This window comes from Blennius ocellaris, assembly GCF_963422515.1.
Source record: "Blennius ocellaris genome assembly, chromosome: 6".
Classification (NCBI taxonomy): Eukaryota; Metazoa; Chordata; class Actinopteri; order Blenniiformes; family Blenniidae; genus Blennius; species Blennius ocellaris.
The window spans coordinates 22551636-22574625 of NC_137655.1; the positions used below are offsets into that span (position 1 = coordinate 22551636).

At 43.3% G+C, this 22990-nt stretch overlaps 1 protein-coding gene across 1 annotated transcript in view; it reads left to right on the forward strand.

Annotated features, from left to right (window-relative positions):
• Window positions 1-517: 517 nt before the first annotated feature.
• abi3bpa (ABI family, member 3 (NESH) binding protein a) overlaps window positions 518-22990 on the forward strand; it is a 30892-nt gene continuing 8419 nt past the window's right edge. The window contains exons 1-13 of the mRNA XM_080497796.1: window positions 518-808; window positions 7958-8137; window positions 8264-8332; window positions 8443-8575; window positions 10097-10287; window positions 11016-11059; window positions 12556-12604; window positions 13496-13561; window positions 14946-15026; window positions 16265-19153; window positions 19584-19661; window positions 20066-20251; window positions 21064-21129. Coding sequence (XP_080353922.1) covers window positions 691-808; window positions 7958-8137; window positions 8264-8332; window positions 8443-8575; window positions 10097-10287; window positions 11016-11059; window positions 12556-12604; window positions 13496-13561; window positions 14946-15026; window positions 16265-19153; window positions 19584-19661; window positions 20066-20251; window positions 21064-21129 — 4150 coding nt within the window. The 5' untranslated portion in view covers window positions 518-690. The remainder of the gene's footprint in view (window positions 809-7957; window positions 8138-8263; window positions 8333-8442; window positions 8576-10096; window positions 10288-11015; window positions 11060-12555; window positions 12605-13495; window positions 13562-14945; window positions 15027-16264; window positions 19154-19583; window positions 19662-20065; window positions 20252-21063; window positions 21130-22990) is intronic.

Sequence of the window (22990 nt, forward strand, 5' to 3'; positions counted from 1 at the left end):
ATTTTGCATCCACATACAATGTCACAAATTGGTTCCTTTGCAAATAAGGTGCATGACTGATACGAAATGTGGAATATTTAGATTAATTAACTTAAATAACAAGGCTTTCTTTTTTTATTTAAAAATAAATATATCCACTAAATCAGACGTGTCAGCTTGGAAACATGGAAAGCTGTGTGAAAGAAACAGAAAGGAGAACTATGATAAACTGTTAAACAACACAGCACTGAGCAAAAGGAGAAAAAAAGAGAGAGACCAGACCAAAAAAACTGAGTTGGGTGGGATTTTTGAAGGGTTTTTCTTTTTTTCCATTTGAGAGAGAGAGAGAGAGAGAGAGAGAGAGAGAGAGAGAGAGTGTGTGTGTGTGTGAGAGAGAGATACCGAAAGAAAGTGGGAAAGAAAAAAGAGGAGCAGTGGGGAACGGCGAGGAAAGTGGGCGTGTCCTGTGTGATCCCTCCCTGGTCATGGAGGTATAGATGGTGCAGGAGCAGCCTGCTGCATCCACAAGTCCAGTGTGCTGCACTAGTCCTGAGAAGCACCACCTCAGTGAAGTAGTTCAGCCACTCCAGACACTTCCAGCCAGATTCCTGCAGCCGCAGCACACCCTCCATTCAACCCGCCCTCCGTGCACCCAGCCACATAGCAGCAGCTCCATACACCTGAGACTCGGAGACAACCACCGCAGAGAAGATGATGATGATGATGATGAGGATGCAGCAGCGCTCGCACAGCTTTCTGATCCTTCTCCTCGTGGTCTTCATCGCCGGGATAGTTCGGTCTGGTCCCTCCACTCCACGCAGGAGCAGAGGTTGGTCATCCCTGACTTCATCTTGCAGAAACACACTTGCTGCAGGCGTCTGTGTGTGTTTTGCTTTGTCTGCGTCCCAATAAGATTTCAGCTTCATGCATTGTACAATATAGTCACTGGAGCTCGCTCTTACTGTTATCAATGAGATCTTCCTTGTCTGTCTCTTCCTTCTGCCAAGTGCATGTTGGGATGGGCTTGGAGGGAAGATGCATCATCGACAGTAAGAAAGATGTGTGCCTCTGTAAGAAATGAAAAGAGTAAGGGTGATGTCAGGAGAACTGTTAGAAATGCTTTTGAAAGTGTTTATTCTATCAACATGGAGCCTCCTGCAGCTTCAGGAATCCCCGAATGCAATCACAATATGAAAAATGAGAAGAACTGCCTGGAACACAGAAACGAAGACATGATTAGAAACTCAACTTTTTTTCCTTCAGTAACTTTCCCTCCAATGTGCTGTTGATGTTGCTATCAGCTGAATTACCACATTGGGCTTTTACTGCAACTCCACCCCTGTTTCAAAGGAAGTAAGTTCTGCCCCTCTGCTGTGGTACACGGATGAAACAGTGATGGTAAAGGAAAGTAGATTTAAGTCACACTCGTCTTTTGGTATGTGTCTCAGGTGTTTTGAGCACCAGTGAGCCAAACAGTCTCGTTTCATATTTAAACCATATTTAATCAGCGAATAATACGTCGGTCACTCTTTTTTTCCCCCCATTTCACTTCTGTGCTGAATTAACCACCAGTAGCTCCCTGGCCAATCCCCAAAACAAAGGAGCTCTATGAATTAGTTAAAGGATTTGAAAGGATTTACATTCAGTGAGTGGATGATTTCACAGTCATCATCTTATTCTCTAAACTTTCGTAGAGGCTCGATCCCAAAGGGGAAATAAATCAAGCTTTCCCTTTGAAGCCACCTGTCAGGCTCTCAAATTGTCTTGATTAGAAAGTGTGTGAGGACTGTGTTTACGATGGCTGCGGTGTAGCCATATCTCCTGTGATGAGGCAAGCAGATGCAGTGAAATAGGTCAGGCACTGCTCACAGGTTTTAATGAAAGCGTTTCCATGTTGGTGGGTCAAAGGTTAAACTTGTAGACAATTTGATGGGGAGGCTTTCCTGGAAGCAAGCCCACTGGACGATCTGAAGGTTTATTACTTTAACGTATTGCTTCAGGCGAAAGATTGCTTTGTTTTTTTTTTCATTGTTTCTTTTGTTTCAAACATGTTGGTGCACTAATTACAGGATTTTACAGAGCAGCTTTTTTTGAAAATGAAACCCAGACAGACAGACAGACAAACAGACAAACAGACACACACACACACACACACACACACACACACACACACACACACACACACACACACACACACACACACACACACACACACACACACACACACACACACACACACACACACAATTGCCGTGTTCAAAATACCAACAGCATTATCAAGATTAATGCAATGCTTGACATCGACAGAGACAAAAAAGGCCACTAAAGGCAGGTTTTATCAATAGATTGAGGTTACCAGAGCAGTGATTGGTTATATTTTGCAAAGAAAGAAACCTTAAAACATACCTTTGGCTGTGAGCATTGCAGGGAAAAGCATGCAACAAGCAAACCATAACTTTATCTTGTGGAGTCTTACTCTGTGCTGTGAATTAATCTGGTGTGCCCTTTAAAAACACTGACAGAGGTAAAAGTGATTTGAGGTGAGCTGGTGTGAGGAGCCGAACACAGTTGAAGCGGCTGCCTCCTGTGTTTGACCTAAAGCTGGCACGCAGACAAATCTCACTGTGAAGTTTTGGCGTCAAGATCAAAGGTTCTGTGCTTGTTTTTGCTTTGGGAAGAGATTTAAATGTCTTTGTCTCTTTTGTTTTTGGTCAAGGGTGAAATATATTTTTGCTGAAAAGGGTTTGGATGCCATTAAATAGTCTATATGTCATTGAGTTTTAATGCACATTTTTCAACAACAAGGTAACATATTGACCTGTAATCCATTGGAGGTTACTGTAGGACCATACTTGTTCACCACAGTGAGCTGAACCTCCTGTCATGTGCAGGTTAAAGGCAGTGCAATTCAGCAGGTGAAAGGAAAGCAGAGCGGCTCAGTGAGCGAGAGAAGTGCAATCGAAAGCACTTGAGGAAAATAGAGAAGGAGCAGGTTGCTGGAAAGACGGCTGGTGACACATGTAGGACAGCAGAGATTGAGTGAAGGAGGTGAGGAACAGGATGGAGAAGCGCCGGAGGAAAGAGGGGAAACAGCTGCTGCACGGCTGAATCTGACGAGAGGGGATATATGGTGTGAGAGTGGAGCGACCTGCATGGGAGCAGCCGAGGCGGGGTTAAAATGTGGGAGTGCAATCCCAGGTGCAACTTTCTGCTGCCGAGCCACCCCAACCCACCCCCACCCTCACCCCCACCCCCCCTCCGATGGGGAAGGGATGGTTCCACACAGGGACGGATCAGACAGGCTCTCGCTGGATTACAGTAGATATTTGTAGCACTGAGTTACACTGTTCACTGTTTATTCCCATGGCAGCAAATATAGGTCAGTCGAGCTGTCGCATGCTCGCGACCTGCATTATTTCAAACCACTGCTCCTCCAACTGGCCCTGAGAGGTTTTCGCACTTTCAAGTGAGGGCTAATGTTATACCAAGCACCACAGAACATCTGCCTCTGTCTCCAGGCTGAGGAAAGCCAAGCCTCCTCTCTCTCCCGCTCTCGCTTCCAGGACAGAAACCCGAGAGGCCAAAATACTGTACGACCAGAGCTGCACCAAGTCTCTGCTGAGGCTCGTCACGCTGTGCATTGCAAAGGAAAGATGCATTTGCAGATACCGTCAGCGATGCATGTGTGAAGCAGGCAGCGGCGTTAGAGAGAAGAGTGTTGCTCTTTCATAATTTGCTCATTTGGTCATGGGGATTTGCAGACTCTCGCTCTCAGCTGTGACGTCCAGCTGCTCTGACTCCAGACAAACTGACATGACTTTAATATTTTGTGTCACTTGGATCCTCTAAATCTTCCACTCGCCTGAGCCAAAAGTTTAAAGGTGATTTTCCACTCCATGATTTGAAAACAAAACAAACGCTGTAGTAGTGCTTCAGCTTTTTATTTTTTTCCAAGTAGTTACAGTTTCTTTAGTTCAGTTTAGTTTAGTTTTTTGTTTTGTTTTGTTCACACATCAGTGTAAAAGTACCGTGATGACATCAGTCTGTACTCTGAGAGCATTTCTTCCAATGCAGCCCTTCTCATGTGTCATGATCCGTGGGAGGAGAACGAAAGCTGCCAGTGGTGGAAATCTGCGGCTTGACGGCTACACACAGTGAATCAGGACCTATTAAAATGAGAGTTGCATATACTGTGCACATTCCTGTGTCAGTGTTTATTTTTGCAAAACACCAAAACCGTCATGATTTGCTGCAGCTGATGGAAGCTGGTGTGCATTTTAATGACACCTCCATTGACCTTAGTGCCTTGCCCAGAGGTTTGATCGCCACTGCAGACGATAGAGGAGACCCTCTCGCCACAGCTTTCTGTTTCAGGCCAGCAGCACAATGTTCTGTTGGTCTCAGTCTAAATCAGGAGGACTTCATCGGAGGAATGTTTATTGACTCTCGTGGCATTGTTTATATCACAACCTGACAGGTTTATTGATCGACTCTCAGTGTTGTGATTGACTTGCTTGCAGAGTATTTAGTGATGATTTATTTTCTTCCTGGAGATGCACAAGTAGATAAACTGCTCATACTGTCATGTTTCACATGAGGATAGTGGTCTTTGCTACAATAATAATAATATAGTGTACATACTGGTAGTATACAGTATTATGTACCTCTGCCCTGCTGTGAGTAGGAATTAATTTTCTTAAACTGTTTGCAGAAGAAATGTATAAATCACAGACTTATGATGGTTCATTGGCAGTTTTTTTTTTTTCTATCCTTACCTCATGTTTGCTGCTCCAGATGTTTCACAATGATAGATTGGTTATTAGCGAGGACTGATGATGGCCCCCGGGGCCAACATGGAACGGCACCCCCAGCTCTTATACTGTCCATGACTAAACCCAGAGATGGTCCAAGACACAAAATGACGATTTACACCACAGAGGACATTTCTCATTGGTCTGTTTCCATCACTCTCTGGTCGACTTGCAACCTGCCTTTTAGGTTTGAGAGCTCTTCTGTGCCTTTGTTATTTGATCCACTTTCCAATGAGGATTTCCATTCTCGGTTATAACAGGGAATATGGATATGGAATTATTCTTTGGCTGAAGTTACATTTCTTATGATGAGGTTGTGAATGATGTTATGTATTATAATCAGGTCAGACACAATCATTATTTTCATCACAACCCGTCCAAACAAAGACACTAAACAAACTTTTTGCATTGGTACTGGAGGTAAATGTTTCCCTTTGCGCTGTAGATTTACTTGAACATCAGCATTTTAATTTGCTTTGTTCTTTGAATTTACTTTACTCTGGAAAATTCGGATAAGTCGCTAACTGTGTGCCCCAGAATAAGGCAGGTTGTCACAGGGCAAAGCTCGTTGTTTATTTGTACTCAGCTTTAGTACACATTGCCAGAAGCTTCCTAATGCTTGAGTCTCTCCATTATCTTCATCTCACTCATGCTTTATTGGAAATAATGATGGGAAAATCTCAACAAAGGCAGTTCTGATAGGAAATGCATAGCTGGAAAAAGTATAAAGATATTTTTTCGGATCCAGGGCTTCCCCCTCTCGCTAAGTTCCACTATTTTATTTTTGTGCTGACAAACGAGCCAAGGACATGTGCTGTGCAGGGTATAGCATGAGTCGTAATCTCAGTGGAAAGACAATTGTTTTAGACTTTGATGACTGTGAGGAATGAGTGTTTTTGGCCGTGCAGACACATTTGTGACTTCCACTACAAAAAAAACAACAACAAAAGAAGCAGAAGAGATGCTGAAAAAATATGTTTAATTGGCATTAACAAGCCACTCTTTATAATAACTTGATTCAAGAATGATGTGAGTCACTGATTTAAAGCACACTGAGTAAGCTCAAGCCAGGATCAGTCCAAACCAACTTTATTTGATAACCTGTAATGGTTTGTCATGCCAGCTCGACACGTTTCATCCAGCTTTGTTCTGCCATGTTTGTTTTACATGTGCTGACAGCAATAAGCCTGTTGAAACTCCCCTCATCTCATTAATCCTGCCTGTTGAGTGGTGAAATGTAAGTTTGTCCACTTACCGACTCGTGCCTCAAGCCTGACCATATGACCTCTTCACTCGTTTGCTTTGTACACATGAAGCTCATTTAGTCCTGTGATGTTCTGAAGGTATGAGGCTCATTAAATCAGCTCCATTCAAAATGCCTCACTTCTAATCACCCCTAAGTAGGTCAATAGCAGAAACATCACAGTTTTGTCGACTGTGTGTTTTGTATTTTATGGGTTTTCGCCTCGTGGAGAGCCAAGCGCCTCTCCGGCCAAGATTAGAGACCAGGAAAAATGATCTGATTTGTAACTTGTCTTGGTTTCTGGTTTATTACGACCCACCCTCCAGTGCCTGGCCTCATCTGACGTCCGTCCCCAGACTCCGCTGATTGGGAGTGTGTTCTGCAGAAATCACTTGCAACAGAGAAGTCATGTGTTAGAGAAACATTCTGTGTTTATCTCACACCATTTTCTTGTCAAGTCAACACAAGTTTGACCCGCAGCACCACTGAGCTCACGTTTTGATAGCAAGAGTTGATTTATGGCGTCTATTGAGAAACACTTATGAGCACAGTCACAGATCTAGTAAAATAAACACATGCTTGTAAGTGGGAGATCATCAACATTTATAGTCTTGTTATTTGCAGCTCTCCTATCGAAGAGACACGGAGAGCTTAGTGGGGCAAAGCTCCGGGGCTTGTATCTGCCTAATAAAGCCACAGCTATTCGTTTACGCTTCAACAGAGCCGAAAGCAGCGGCAAGTCTACTTTGACTGGAAAGCAGACGTGTGGAATCTGGAAGGTTGTCCAGGTCATTAAAATGAAAACATTTATTCAACTCAGTGAAGCATTTGCCTCGTTTTATTCTGTTTTTGTCAAACTGGTCAAATACAGTAACATTTATCTCTTGCAATGCTGTCTTTGAGTTGATCTTCTGCTCTTATGATGCAGATCTTTTGGGGATTTTGTGTATGTATGTCCTTGAAATCTCAAAATCAAACTGCCTCCCCAAGCACACATGAGCTTTACCACTGTAGCAGGAAGACAAGCGGACCTGCTTGATGGTTTCAGATTTTAAATTCGAGCATATCCAGTTACTTTCACGACACAATTGAATAAACCACGACACGCATGACTAATACTCATCACACATTTTCCTCCGCGTGCCCACCAAGAACCAGATGCAGGTTCAGCGCCGGTCCCGGAGCCACTTATTAATTAGTTCAGGTTAAAAACCTCCAAAACTCTGCTTTGCTTTTCCACAGCACTCAGAGCCACAGCAGAGCCATGTCATTACCTTAGTGTGTGTGTGTGTGTGTGTGTGTGTGTGTGTGTGTGTGTGTGTGTGTGTGTGTGTGTGTGTGTGTGTGTGTGTGTGTGTGTGTGTGTGTGTGTGTGTGCGTCTGTCTGCGAACCGCTCAGCAGCTGTGCACAAGAACCTGTGCTCAGTTTGCTGGTAAACAAAGGAAAATATGAAGTACAGAAAATGTCAAATGTCGGGCTACCATCTGCAGGCAATTTTAAAGAAGATGCTTTTACATAGTTTTTTGTCTGGACAGCAAGTTCCAATTTTGTCAACTGCTTCTGTTTTACCCTCATATTATAGAGAAATATTCATGTGAAAAGCAATGTCTTCTTTTCAGATAAGATTCTTTGCTGCAGACCAGCATTTCCTTATAAATTAGTACTAGAATTGTCTCCTGTCCAGAACCAGCACAGAGTGTTTCTACCTGTAAGGGGTTTATTGTTCCTATTTGAAACTTTGAGGCTCTTATTGTCATGAAACTTAAACAACAAAGACATTTTAATGACCTACAAACTTCCATTTTTGTTATTTGCTCTCTTTTTCGTGTCTTGATGCTGAATACTTCCAAAAAAAAAAACCAAGACGATGAGTAAATCTTTGCCGTTTAGTGTATTTAATGATGTGTTCTCCTGCCTCTGCAGTACGGCGCCAGAACATGAAAGTCCGCATTAGTGCCACAGAAGACACCATCGTGATGAAGTTTTTGCGTCCCAACCCGGGCACCAAGCTTGAGGGTTACATCTTGGGCTACGGCAGCAGCATGTTCTCCAAACAGTTCATTCCCCTGCCCGTGGACGGGCGGCCATACGTGTCCGAGATGGGTAGGAAAGGCCGCCCAACTTGAACTTCAAGCCAAAGCCGGGCTGTACATTTTCATGAATGCATTCAAAGTTAAATTGAATGTTTGTGAGTACTTGTGTTTCATACAATTGTCGTTTTGTCTTCAGATGCTGAGCCGAAGTACCTTATCGCCGTCCAGCCCATTCCCACCAATGAAGTGAAAAAGCACTGCACAGGTACAATTAGTTAAACGAAGACAACTTACCAAGATGACATGACGAGAAACAAAATGTGACGGTGAATAAGAGTGAAATGCACATTAAATAAAAAAAACGTTTTCCTTCAGGGAAAGTCCAACTGCAGAGGCCACTACATTTGGTCATCGGGTCGGTGACGCCCACCTCAGTTCTCCTGTCCTGGGGGACGCTGCTGAACACCCCTTATGAAGGCAATATCATGGATGAATGTTTGGACGATGGGTGAGCTCGCTTATTATTCTCAAATCTGCACAAGAGGCGTCCAAATTATGGCCATCGGGTCACATGTGGTGGATTGTCTCAGAAACTTAAGATATCATGGATTATGGCTCACACATGAAACTCACGCTGTACTGTACTTCTGAATTTAACACTAAATAGAGCTTGAAAAAGGTTTGGACTTCATCTACGGTATCTTTTTTGAAACTCGAGTCACTTCTGCTCTACACAATTCCCAGATACTTTCAAATAATCTTGTTAGTACTGACCACTAGCCAATAAAAGTTAAGATTAATCAAAGAGTAAATGTTCCTTCTCGTGATCAGAAATGACAGAAAAATATTTTGTGCGCGTCAATTTTTGCGTTTGTTTAGATTTTTTCAGCTGCTGAACTTTTTTCACAAACTGGTGCCAGTAAAAGTGTCAAATGGAGATATTTATCACGAGATAATCTGGGAAAAATATGTAACATAAAAAGGGGTGTTTTTGCTTATTTGAACACAAATCTATAAATGTTTATTATTTATTGGATATTTATTTATATTTATCGACTGCCACACTAATTTTGTATATAATCAATCTACCCATCCATCTTCTACGTCTCTTCATCCATCCCAGGGTAGCGCAGGGTGCTGGAGCCAATCCGAGCTGATGGATTAAGACACAGCCTGACGCTCATCTTGGAATACCTCAGCGTGTGTCTGCAGTTCGGACTCACAGAAAAACTGCCTTATTATTCTGCCAATGGTGACGGCCGTTAACAAACAGGATAAACTACAATATAAAACTTACTGTGATTCCGAAACAATAATTCATACTTTACTGCCACACACTTTCCCGTATGCAGAATTTAAAAGCCTGTGGCTCTGAGCAAACATAGAAAGGTGGCCAACATGGACCATACTAAAGCACTTTTAAAGCTTTCTGGGGTTTTTTTTTATACTCTGTCATGATAATCCTGTCAACAGATGGTGGAATAAGTCTTTCTCTCATTCATACGCATGTGTTTGGTGCAGAAACTCTGTTAAAAGAGATAAAAACATAAAAGACTCCCCAAAGTTTCTCAGGTTACTGAGCTGCAGATCCAGAAGAGTCTGTTTACACGACTTTCGGAAAGAAGTTCACCCACGCAACATATGTGGCAGGGAGATAAAGACAACTAAAAGAAAAGATTGTCATTTGGTACTAAAGTACAGTAGACAGACATGCTCACTTAATTTTTTATGTTGACTATGAATGGGGAGTACCGGTATACATCGGTGTGTCCGGACTTTAAAGTTCACGTAAACTGAGACACATGCAATTCCAGACATTCAACTCAGTGAATGCATTTGGGCGTACCATCTGCCATTGTTGAAATATCAGCATGAAAGCTTAAGCAGGTAGCAGAAAAGAAATACGGATGATATTTATCTGTGAAAACATTAAACGAGTGACAAGATGCTTTTTCCCTCCTTATAGATGCAGTTATTAATGTATGAGGAGTTGTTTTTAACGGTTTGTCGTGGTTTCCCCTGCATTCAGGCACTACACGGTGCGCTATCGCGAGAGGAGCCGGAAGTGGAACTACCGGATCTGCCCGACAAGCGACACCGTCATCGACAATCTGAAGGCAAACACGGTCTACGAGTTCGGTGTCCAGCCTTCCTCGAAGGACGGCACCGGGTCGTGGAGCCGGCCGGTCTTCCACAATATCAGCTCCTCGGGTGTGGAGGGTACGTGAGATTCACCATGACGCTGCCTGCCATGGCCGCCGTTAATCTGAAGCAGCGTCTTTAGATAAAGCCGGTGTCTTCAACAAAAATCCACGAAGGCCAGTTTTTTATTTCTCGCAATAATAAAAACAGAAACAAAGTCATCCTCCACATCTGTTTGTATGCACGGTGAAGTATATATTTTATTATTGTAAAAAAAAATTCACATGTGTTTCTGCTCTTTGGGGAGAGGGGATACTGAAATACTTCAATGTGTTATTGATTCTTTACTCACTTAAAATTAATGTACAAGCTGGCAAAATAATGGAGAAAAAGCTGGAAATATTGCTGCTTTATGAACTGAAGCACTTAATCTAGTAGATAAAAACTTTAATATTTTTTACATGAAAAGTGCTTTGTTCTGTAATATCTCTTTATTGTGTTTGTTCTTGCCATAAAATCTGTAAAAACTTTAGTATTTTATTTTTGCTAAGCAGACCTGAAGCTATTTGATAGTGCTTTAATGGATTATTTAACAGATAATGGGACATTATGGGTGTTAAACATGGGGTTGCCTCCAGTGACATTATATTCATACACAGAATATGGTATGCATATGCACCTTTACACACTGCTTTAGGTTTTTCTAAGATGAAACAAAGCCTATTGGAAATGTGGTTTCAGTCAGTTACTTTTCTTTTTACTGTTTATATTGAACTAATTTACGGATTTTTCTCTTGTGTTTGCAGAGAAGGTCATCAGGAAAATCTTTAAGCCCCCAATCACCTCTGAGGTATTTATATTTCTTCATCGAAACAATGCCAAAGATTTACAGATATTATAGATCACTGTGAATAGAAACATTAGTTATCTATATAATAGTGTCAAGAGGTTCCAATTTGGCAAGTGGGATGACTTTGCAGAGTTTAAAATGTAGACTTTATTATTTATTTATGATTTATTATTATTATTTATCTTGTCATGTTTCAATAAATAGATTTATAAAACAAAACAAAACCGGCTATTCTGAATTTGGGACCATATAACATAACACTCAGACCCAGAACTGAACTCTGGCTCTGGAGGAAAGCAATGATGTTATTGTTCAGACGAACTGCTTCTTGGGGCTGTGGTGTCCATATGCACAAGGAGCATTTTAGAAAAGTTGCATTTTTGCCCTCCGTTTACATGGCGACAAAGTCAAAGCTTTTTCAAAAAAACTCCACCTTAGAAGCAATTTTCAAAAAAAGTGATGTTTTCAGTTACTCCGAGCACCATTGTCGTGTAAACAGAAGCCCAAACTGCATTGGAAGTTTTCACTTAAAAATGTTGCGTAAACCAGGAAACGGAGAGAAAAATGCAGACATGTTTGGGAAAATAACTATTTCTTTTCACTAAAACTGTTGATGATCACCTTTTAAACTGCTTCTTTCCACATATTTTGCTCGTAACAGGTTTCACACTGAATGGCCTACCTGATGGGATTTGAACCTTGACCTTTCCGTCTCAAGCTCCCTGCTCTGGGCCACCAGTAAAACTAAAGGAAAAGAAGTCGTCACTATTGATAGTTTATTTTTTTCTGCCCCGTTAAGAGCAACATGGGCTGCGTGTGAACTGAAAATTTAACTAAAATGGGTTAGATGCCCATGATGATGGTGATGTGTGAACATGCAAGAGAAGACGGCACTGGTCCATCTCTTTAAAAAAAAATAAAAAAATAAAAAATCCTCTTATTGAGTGCTGGGTGTGCCGTCATAACAGACAATCTGCTTCCCAGTGCCGTTGTACACTATATTGAGCGTCTGCTGTTCTCAGGGTTGTTTGCCTCATTAGTTTTCCATCCAGCTGCTGAGTGGAAACGCTATCAGTGCAGCCAAAGTGAGCAGTCTGGCACCAGCGGAACTCCTGGAGCGGAATGAAATGGCGAGCCGATAAATAGGAGATGAGTTGGATGGATAAGGGAGGAAACAGTTCTGAAATGAGTTGAGAGAGGAAAGGTGGCACCGGTTTTTCTTGACGGGCCGTTTGCTCCGTCACGTGCGCCTGGAGCTCAAATCATAAAACATCGCAGCTGTTAGCAGTTAGCCGCAGGACTTTCGTTTCCACGGGGGAAACTTTGAATCACGAGCTTCTTCTTTACCAACTTGACATGGAACACAAAACCTTCCAGTTATGTAATGTAGGAAAAGAGGCAGAGCGTGGAAAGACAATGCTGATACTTTGACTCTTGATGATCACGGAGACTAATGACCACTTCCTCCCGCTGTTTCTCTCTCCTTTATCGAACAGAAACCCTTAACGCCGGGCCCCCACTCCTTCCCCTTTTCCCCTCAGCACGGTAAGCCCTGGAGACATTCTGCTTTTGGTCTAACCCACTGAACCCTATTTATTACAGAAACAGAAGTTTTATGATGTACCGTAATTTATTACTGCTCAGCAATGTCTGTTTCAGTCCTTTTCAGTGACCCCTGCTTTAAGACTCAGTCTTGGAAGAATTTTAACTACAGATCTGATTTTTCATTTGTCTTGCAGACAGAACCTCATCATATCAAATCTCACTGTTTCAATGTCCACTTCTTTGCTGGTTTACTGGTGCAGTCAAATACAAAAGAGCTGTTTATAGATTGCAGCCAGGCTTAGCACAAAGTAATACGCTCAACAGAATTTAAGTGCATTCCTGTGAGTTTTATGCACAAAAATTCTTATTTTTTTCCTAAACTGCAGTTATTCTTTCCTGCCATGTAAAATGTTCATTTGGGAGCTCATTATGCTTTGATGGGTTAGCGTATAATGAGCATTGATTTAAGACTCGGTGTGACGTGAGAAGGCTTCACTGCTTGTCTCCAGCCGCACTGCCGGGTTTCAGTTTGCAGGATGTTGATGCTTTCAGTGTGAAAACCTTCAAAGAAAGAACAGGGCAGTTCTTCACTGTGATGAGTTGATGAACAACTTATACAAAAAATGTTTTCCCTGACAAGAATGAACTTTGATATGTTTAAAAAAAAAAAAACTTCAAGGGATATTATCTCAACAGCACACTCGTTGTCAGCCCAAACCTCAGCGTGCGTCTGCACTGAGTGCCAGACTGAAATGAAGAAATGAGATATAAATCCCATACATTCATACTTTTATGAGATAGTTTATAGCTTTTTTCTTTCAGGAATGAAGGTGAATGAAGGCGTCTCAACCTGTATGTCCTTGACTTTGATTTGTCTTTTGTCCTTGTCAGTTGTCCATAACAAGACCCGGGGCCGACAGCCCTCCTCCAGGAACATAGCCCAACAGACCACTCTTGGTAATGACTTTTCTGATCTACAGTCGAGTTCAGAGGTCAGAAAGAGCTCTGGACTAAACATCCCCCAGTCCAAAGAAAATTATGGAGGAGAAAATACGAATTATAATATGCCATGATGCACATGAACCTACATTTCATTCATTTTAGGACATAAACAACATGCAGTAGGTTGAAAGTAAGACATTTTAGCATTCCATGTGAACTATTTGCTTTTTGGGGATTTGATGGTAGCGGTACATAAGTATACCACCGTGTAGAATCCAGTCTTCTTGTAAACCCTTTGTGCTATTTGAGATTTGTTGAGACCATTTGCTGTCAGTGATATTGCCTGTTTTGGTCTGATGTTGATTCTAACTTCTCAAAAGACCTTGTTTGCCAGAGATTACAGTTATGATATGCCAACATTACCAGTGGGGAAAAGGTTAAATTGCAGACAGGCCAGTTCACTATCTGGAGTCTACAAAGCCTTTTGGTAGTGATGGATGCAGGGTGTGGTTTAGATTTTCCCTGTTGAGACACCGAAGACCTTTTCTCGGAAACACAATGGGTGAAGAGATGACGAGGTTCTAAAAAAATCCTCATTCTGCTCAGTAATAATAATGTCTTCCCAGATGTGTAAGCTGATCGTGATATAGATAGTATGTAGCCTACTTTGATTGGAAATGTTGGCTTTTAATGGTTTTATCACTTTTAGTTTGCTGGATTGTTGTCATCACAAATGTCGGAGCTCCACTTTGCTTCAGTCCTTTTGTGGTTTAGGACTGTGGTCATGCATGGTTTCTTCTCTGCATGGTAGCTACAGCTTTAGTTACATTTATGAATTGCACAGCAAAGTGGGACCATAGAAAGTGTTTTCTGGAAGGGTTCCTGAGCTCTTGTAACACTCACAGTGTTTTCTTTGTATAGCATTATGTCTGGTTTTAATGCACAAGATGCCTGAACCTCCTCAACTGGAGTAACTTCAAGCCTCTCCCTCACTCTCTCACAAAGACAAAACTTATTTCAGTGGTTCAACGTTCATGACCAAAGCTGAAGGTTAGGATGTAAACTGACCAGTAAACAGAAAGTTTGGCTTTGCAGGAATGGTCAAATGTCTGTCTTTTAATCTCTAATGTTGTCTGTGTTGGTTTTTGAGCCTTAGCATTTTTATTGCTCTATTACAAATCATCTCATCCTTTTACTTTTCTGGTTTTAAACTGGGGGAGTATATCTGACAATTTTCCCTTCTTTACTTCTCTATCTCTATCCTGCTGGAAAATGTAACTTTTTTTTCCTTTTCTTTTCAACAAAAAGTTGCACTATTTACATGGACTTTTTTTCATTCTACAGGAGATAAGGTGATAACGTTTCTCTCAGGTCTGCTAACATGCATTATATTTCTCAGCTCCAACCACCACTACTAGACAGGAATCTGTGTCCACCACCCGGCCCACACGTCCTCCCATGGTCTACAAACAACCAATCGGTAAACAGTTAAACATGGTTCTTTATGGGATAGCTTCATGGCTCGTTTTGTGGCTGTGTGCAATGATAGATTCAGTGGACTTTAATTCAGAGGCTGCCAACGCTTCACGGTGTCTCGTTTTAAAAGTTGCATGGGTAAAAGCATCATACTCCTGGTGAGTAGCTAAACTCGGTGAGCGCTCCACTGTTCGGGTTGTAATGCAGATGAGGTAGATGACTTCAGCTGCATGGCCTATTCTCAATATCAACAAAACTTTGTGAAAGCGTTGTGGATTTCTTTATGATGTATGACGTAGGTTGTATTCAGCCTTTTTATCGCATATTTGCATGACTAGATCTAGAGGTTGTGACTTCAATTGAAAAAAACTTAAAGAAACAAAAGCACTTTATAGTATCGTTTCCATGCCTTTCAGAATCTCACAACTATATTTGAATGTTTTATCGCATTGGCATTTTCAAGTCGAACATTTAAATTTCAGGATTTATTGTTATGATTTGACCATGTTAAATGATTACAAAACTGGGGCTTTTTTAAGCCATGCAATGGAGATGATAGTGTGAAAAGTGCATGCGTAAACTGCATGAAGCAAACGTTTCTCTCCCTCCAACAGGAACCTCAGAATGACCAGTCTTATTGCCTTTTCTTTCATCTTCAGGACATTTTATTTATGTGTACCTGTTTCTGTCATCAGTCATTTCAAATGGAGAGTTTGGTTAAAAACAGGTCTGCATTTGTAAATATGGAATTGAATAGCTGATTGAGGTGAATACGTGATCAGATTGAACAACCAATTTTGAATGGTCGCCAAGCCATCCATCAACAACTATTAAACCCTCATGTGTCATAGCTTCTTAGAGGCACAGCCAATGGATTTGGATGGCCTTCACTCACAGGCATCCTGAGCAGAGCGGCCCAGTCTGTCTGTAGTAACACGGTTGTTACATTGTGAATACCTCCATATGGATTGCCTGCCTTTGAAATTGGACTCATTCTATCAAACTGATGCCAGGTAGATGTTATTGCACAACCAGTGTTTTAGTGTAGCATTTGATCAGTGAGCCAGTGGCCTTCAGGTTATTCACTTGTTCCCCGAATGTCTTGCTTTTGACCATTTGCTATGCAATAAAATAATCTTGATAAATTTCTATCAATACATTATTGCTATATGTGAAATTGAATATTCCACTGAGGTATTTCTGGCTTCATAGCCATATTTTCTTCTTTTTCACACAACCCAGGAGGAGGACACCTTGCCAAGCCCAGCTTGCGTCCTTCCTTAGGAGCTCCAGTAGCTCCCAAGCTTCATCCCCCATTACACAAAACAGCCACGATGGCAACTCTGCCAAAAGCCAAAGAAATTCTGGAGAAAAAAGAAGCGCAGCCGCAAAAAAATCCCCTGTTCAGGCCCGATGGAAAACCTCAGCCAAATTCCCATGTCCAACTGCAGTATCACCTACTAACACTACCGCCCCAACCATCTCAACTACCACCTCAACTAATTCCTAGTGTGAATTATAATTTTTCCCCCGAAACCTATACCCAAACACAATCACACCCTCAATTAACAACCCAACCCAACTCATTAACCAAACCACACCTCAATTCAACTCCACCCAAACCTCAGCCCCCAAAACGTCAAAAGCCAACAGTCCGGCCCAAAGCGCAAACCCAACCACTACCCCATACAACAATACAGGACAAACTTCAGACCCAACCACAGCTCCAAAGTTCAACACAACAGACCAAACCTAAACCCCAAACAACAGTTCTGCCCAAGCTTCATTACCAACATCTTCCACCGACAACAACCCAAACTAGCCCTCAGATGGCCCCAAAACCCCAATTCACAACTTCACTGAAACTTCAAACCCAATCACTGCCACATGCAACAACCCAGCACACACCTCAAACCCAAGCATTGCTACAAACAACAACCCAGCACAGATGTCAGACTGAAGACTTTCTACAAACAACCTCTCTCAAACCTCAGACCCGACTGTTATCCCAAACAACAACCCAGCCCAGCCCTCAGACCCAAGCCTTTCCACAAACAACAACCCAGCCCAGACCTGAGGCCAAAGCCTTTCCACAAACAACAACAACCCAGCCCAGATCTCAGACCCAAGCCTTTCCACAAACAACAACCCAGCCCAGACCTCAGGCCAAAGACTTTCCACAAACAACAACAACCCAGCCCAGGTCTCAGACCCAAGCCTTTCCACAAACAACTACAACCCAGCCCAGACCTCAGGCCAAAGCCTTTCCACAAACAACTCAGCCCAGACCTCAGGCCAAAGCCTTTCCACAAACAACAACTCAGCCCAGACCTCAGGCCAAAGACTTTCCACAAACAACAACTCAGCCCAGACCTCAGGCCAAAGACTTTCCACAAACAACAACTCAGCCCAGACCTCAGGCCAAAGCCTTTCCACAAACAACAACAACCCAGCCCAGACCTCAGGCCAAAGCCTTTCCACAAACAACAACTCAGCCCAGACCTCAGGCCAAAGACTTTCCACAAACAACAACAACCCAGCCCAGATCTCAGGCCAAAGCCTTTCCACAAACAACAACAACCCAGCCCAGACCTCAGGCCAAAGCCTTTCCACAAACAACAACTCAGCCCAGACCTCAGGCCAAAGACTTTCCACAAACAACAACAACCCAGCCCAGACCTCAGGCCAAAGCCTTTCCACAAACAACAACCCAGCCCAGACCTCAGGCCAAAACCTTTCCACAAACAACAACAACCCAGCCCAGACCTCAGGCCAAAGCCTTTCCACAAACAACAACAACCCAGCCCAGACCTCAGGCCAAAGACTTTCCACAAACAACCCAGCCCAGACTTCAGGCCAAAGACTTTCCACAAACAACAACAACCCAGCCCAGACCTCAGGCCAAAGCCTTTCCACAAACAACAACAACCCAGCCCAGACATCAGACCCAAGCCTTTCCACAAACAACCCAGCCCAGACCTCAGGCCAAAGCCTTTCCACAAACAACAACAACCCAGCCCAGACCTCAGGCCAAAGACTTTCCACAAACAACAACAACCCAGCCCAGACCTCAGGCCAAAGACTTTCCACAAACAACAACAACCCAGCCCAGACCTCAGGCCAAAGACTTTCCACAAACAACAACAACCCAGCCCAGACCTCAGGCCAAATACTTTCCACAAACAACAACAACTCAGCCCAGACCTCACGCCAAAGCCTTTCCACAAACAACAACAACCCAGCCCAGACCTCAGGCCAAAGCCTTTCCACAAACAACAACAACCCAGCCCAGACCTCAGGCCAAAGACTTTCCACAAACAACAACAACCCAGCCCAGACATCAGACCCAAGCCTTTCCACAAACAACCCAGCCCAGACCTCAGGCCAAAGCCTTTCCACAAACAACAACTCAGCCCAGACCTCAGACCCGACTGCTATCCCAAACAACAACACAGCCACAACTCCAAACATCAACCCAGCCTACACCTCAGAAACAACAACTTCACAAAACTACAATCCAGCCCATACTTCAGAACTACCCACAACCCAAAACAACAGCAAAGTGGGTATACCTTACCAAACCACAACCTACAACATCATCCCAGCCCAAAATCTCACAACCAGTTCAGCAACAAATCCAAACTGAAACTCAACCAGAGACAGCTCAAGATAATGCTCAAATCAACACCGAGCGGCAGTCTGAGGCCCAACCTACACCTAAATCAAGGATAATTTATGACGAACCCAAGCTCACACCAAAACATAAACCAAAAAAGCAGTCCAAGCCCCAGTTACCACCTCAACCCAAAAAGGAGCCAAATTCTCAACCTCGACCTAAAAAGGAGCCAAAATCTCAACCCCAACCAAAAAAGGAGCCAAAATCTCAACCTCAACCAAAAAAGCAGCCAAAGTCTCAAATAAAACCACCGTCAAAGCCCAGAATTAGAGACCAACCATCTCAGCCAACAATTCTGTCACAACCCCGGTCACAGCCTCCATCGAAGGCCCAGACCCAAACTGAACCTCCAACTAATCCCCAACCACAGCCTCAGCCTGAGCTTCAGTTTCAGCCTCAGACCAGGACCACCTCTCATCCCACCAAGGTTACCTCAAGTCAATCAGTTCCAACTGGTAAAGACCTTCCTTTTTGCCATCAGCAATCCACAATTAATTAGGACCCTATTAAAGATACACATTTTAAAGGGGGCATATTCATGTTATATGTGTGTGGTGCGTTTCCAGTGAGTTATTTAGGGAAAAAATGTGGCTAACCTGAGATATTGTTGATATCGTCTAGGCTGAAAAAGGGGATTTTTGCACCTGGACATTTGTATTATTATTGAATCTTTTGATTAAATGTATAGCACACATTTGACACAAGATTACTTATTATAGAAACAGTAATCAAATGCCTTCCCTACTGCATTGATCTCCAAACCAACAGTCCTGTTGACTTTCTGACAAGAGTAGATTATGCCTCCTTTAAAAGTTAAACTTATTCTCATATCATACACTTATGAACAAATTATCCAAGATAAATAGTGAGTTTTCTTTCATACAGCTCCTAGTCCACCAGAAGAGGGCAAGCCTCTACCAAGACCTGCCCTGGCTACAGACAAAGCTGGTAGTTATAATCATGGTAAACACCATGACAAGTTTGTCCCATTACCATCTCTGCTTTTGTCGTCGCACCACGTGGAACACAGTCGTGTTTCCACTGGATCCAAACATTGGATGACATCACTGCTTCCACATCTCCGTCTCCATCCTGCCACCCAACACACCCCACCCTGTCGTTGTCCCTGTCTCCATGTGTGCTTCCATTATCAGCACAGCACACTCACTTAACCCCTTACGCACTCACAACCAGAGCACTTTGACTAGCTTTGGGTCTCATTTGTGTCTCTTCCTCTGTCACTCCATCCATTGTCCACTGTTTTACATTAACTGGTGTGCATTTTCATTTATTCCATCCAGGTAAAGCTTCCAAGCTCAGGAGTGGAATTATCCTCTAACTTCCAGGTGCATTTTTTGCTCCTCCAGGTGCTGGCATCCTCAGGTCATCGGTTGCAGAAGCCCCTCGTTCTCCCATTAGCTCATCAGTTACAGCACGAAGAAACACCACCGTGTCTCGCAGCCGGGTCCCTCCTCCCTCTACTAATCTTGGTGTCAGATCATTCTCTCCATCCAAGCCAGTCACCTCCTCTCACAGCTCCAGCACGCCTGGCGGTAAAGGAGCACTCACTTTCCTTCTTCGTTTTCTCTTTCCTCCCCTGAGCGGCCACCTCAGGCCACCCTCTCCCTTTAGCCCTCTCTCACATGCTCGTCCGCAGCTGTGCATCAACAGCTACGGAAAAACAACAAGCCAGCTCGCGGCTTTTGATTTAGCTCAGTGACCTGCGATGAATGCACTTCCTCTCCTTTTTTCCTTGCTCTCTTCTGCTTCACCTCCTCGTACGGTACATACGCTCCCCACGCTCTGCCACATGTGCTCGGTGTGTATTTCACACCTTCACCACGAGCAGCAGTGGTGTCTCTGGGGTCAGGATCGTTAACGTGATTTACGTTCGCTCTCACTGGTCACAGGTGGGAAGTCTGGCCACGGCACTGGCCAGGACGCACCACATTTTACATCAGCTGTGCCAAGTTAAGCACTGTGCAAACAATTCAGTCTGCAGCTTCTCTCTCTCTCTCTCTGTCTCTCGCTCTCTCTGTCTCTCGCTCTCTCTCTCTCTCTCTCTCTCTCTCTGCATCTCTGTCTCTTTAACACACACCTACATACTGGTGAATGAGCTATAGAAGCAACAGTCAAGAAACATGAAAGTAAGGTTAGATATGCTTTAAAGTAATTGCTTTTATAATTCCTCAACCGGGTGAACCGGGTCACACACACAATCATGTCTGCAGCTGAACAGTCACTGATACTGAACAGTAAAAACCTCAAGAGGCAAAAGTGTTTATTTGGTGTTCATATGTTTGTCATCAAGACACGCTACTTTTTTTTATTTTTTTTATAACGGACCTTTCTCTCCTTCCAACAGCCAGTGGGGCGCATCATAAGGGCAATGCTCTTCATAAGCCTGGGGTGTGGTCCAAAGAGAAATCTGGTAAACACAAACCAAGATAACCAGCTTTCAGTGTTCCTCACTCACTAACCAAAGAGGCACTGTTACATCCAATCACCCTGCAGTCACACTGGTCTGTGCTTTTGTCACAATTCTCTCATTGCTCTGTGATCCTTGTCTGTTGATGTGACGATTGTGCCTGGTCTATGTCTGTGTGGTCTGATTTGTACAGTTCCAGTGGCTTATACTTGACTGAGACTGAAGCCATATGCAGCAATGATTTTGGCATTCACCTGCCCTCTCTGCAATATACTGTATTTAGTCTACAGAACATATGGAGCTGCAATCAGCTGGCTGAAATCATTTTAAATACATTTTTGTGTGCCGATTGGGCAATGTAAATGCAGTCTGAGCCCTTTTTTTTTTGTCACTCATATTGTTTCCATTCTGCCAGGCTGGCTCAGTTAATTAGAGTAATTGAATCCATCTCAAGTAGAAATGCAAACCACGTCTGGACCACATGCATTAATGGAGCCACTGCTCACTCCCTGTAGCCTGGAGTCATGAAGAGAGGTTGCGCTTCAGTCCCATGTCACAGCTGGTGTGTGTTATTTCTGGAAACTTGGACAGTTTCAGAGGTCTTCAAGGAGTCGCAAGGCTCTCTGGAAGCAACTCTAAAGAACTGAAGAGCCGTTTTTGCCTGCCACCTTGTACATCCATGCACAAAGCTCCCAGTGACTAAACTAAAAAAAAAAAAAAAAAAAAAAAAAAGACACCATCTGCTCATAGTTCACGTTTCTTAATTTTTTGAAGTAACTGACATTCAACCAAATATTATTGCCTCTTAGACCACAAAGAGCTTTATTGTAGTAGAAGCTGGTCCGGAGTGTGCGGCTGGGGAGGAACTACAGCGTCTCAACAGCAGTTGTACAGGGCTCTGTTTCACACTGGCACTTCAGCTTGAGCTTGTTTCAAGGCTGTGCTTATATGTGAGACGCAGGTGTCCATGCACGAGTCCCGTCCACGAAATCTTAGCATGTGTTGCAAAGGAAAGAACTCCGGGGATGTGAGACACTGGTATGTATTTCAGTGGGAATATCTTTCTCGACTGGCCATAAATCTCTCCATTTTCGGTTGAATATATTTCCACATTCTCGCCCTCGAGATGAAGTTATCTGACAGAAAGCAGCGCTCACATCACCGTGGCTGTTTTAAATCACAGAGCTGAGTGTCAGGCGCTTTTGGCAGACGAGGGGCCCGGCCGGCTCCTTGAGGGGCTTTAGTGGGAGACAGATAGGGAGACACTGAACACACCTGCCGGTGAAACTGTCAACCACTCTAATCATACTGTGTACCCTGCAGAGATGTTGTGGGCAGACACGTCGGCGGCGTCCTCATAATTGTTCCCATTCTCCGCCCACTTCACCCTGCGATGTCACCGCTCTGAGCCATCAGCCCTCCATGCTCCCTGTGTTTGTGTGGCGTTTACGCATCAGCTTTCTGAGCGCGTGAGCATATGTTTGCCGTTAGCTGTCAGTGGGTCAGGGGTCATCCTCGCTGGTATTCTCAGTGTTAATCAGTAAGACTTGTTGGCAGATGTTGTTCGAAGTAGTCTTGATCTCCTCAGCTCCTTTCTCTTCATTGTAAATGCCAGAGATCGATGATTTATACCAACCAAGGGGAGGTCAGCACCACAGAGGAGGATATGAGTCCAATTGAAATATTTTTTGGACAATTACTGTATCTTGTCAGCTGAATCGCCAAGATAAGAAATGAGGAATTACAATGGAAATGGATGCTCACAAAAGGGAGATTCATTCTTAAAGCTGGGTGATCTTTGCACAAGTGAGATAGGAAACATTTAAAGGAAATGGTTCTCAGCCCTGTCTCAAGAAATACAAAT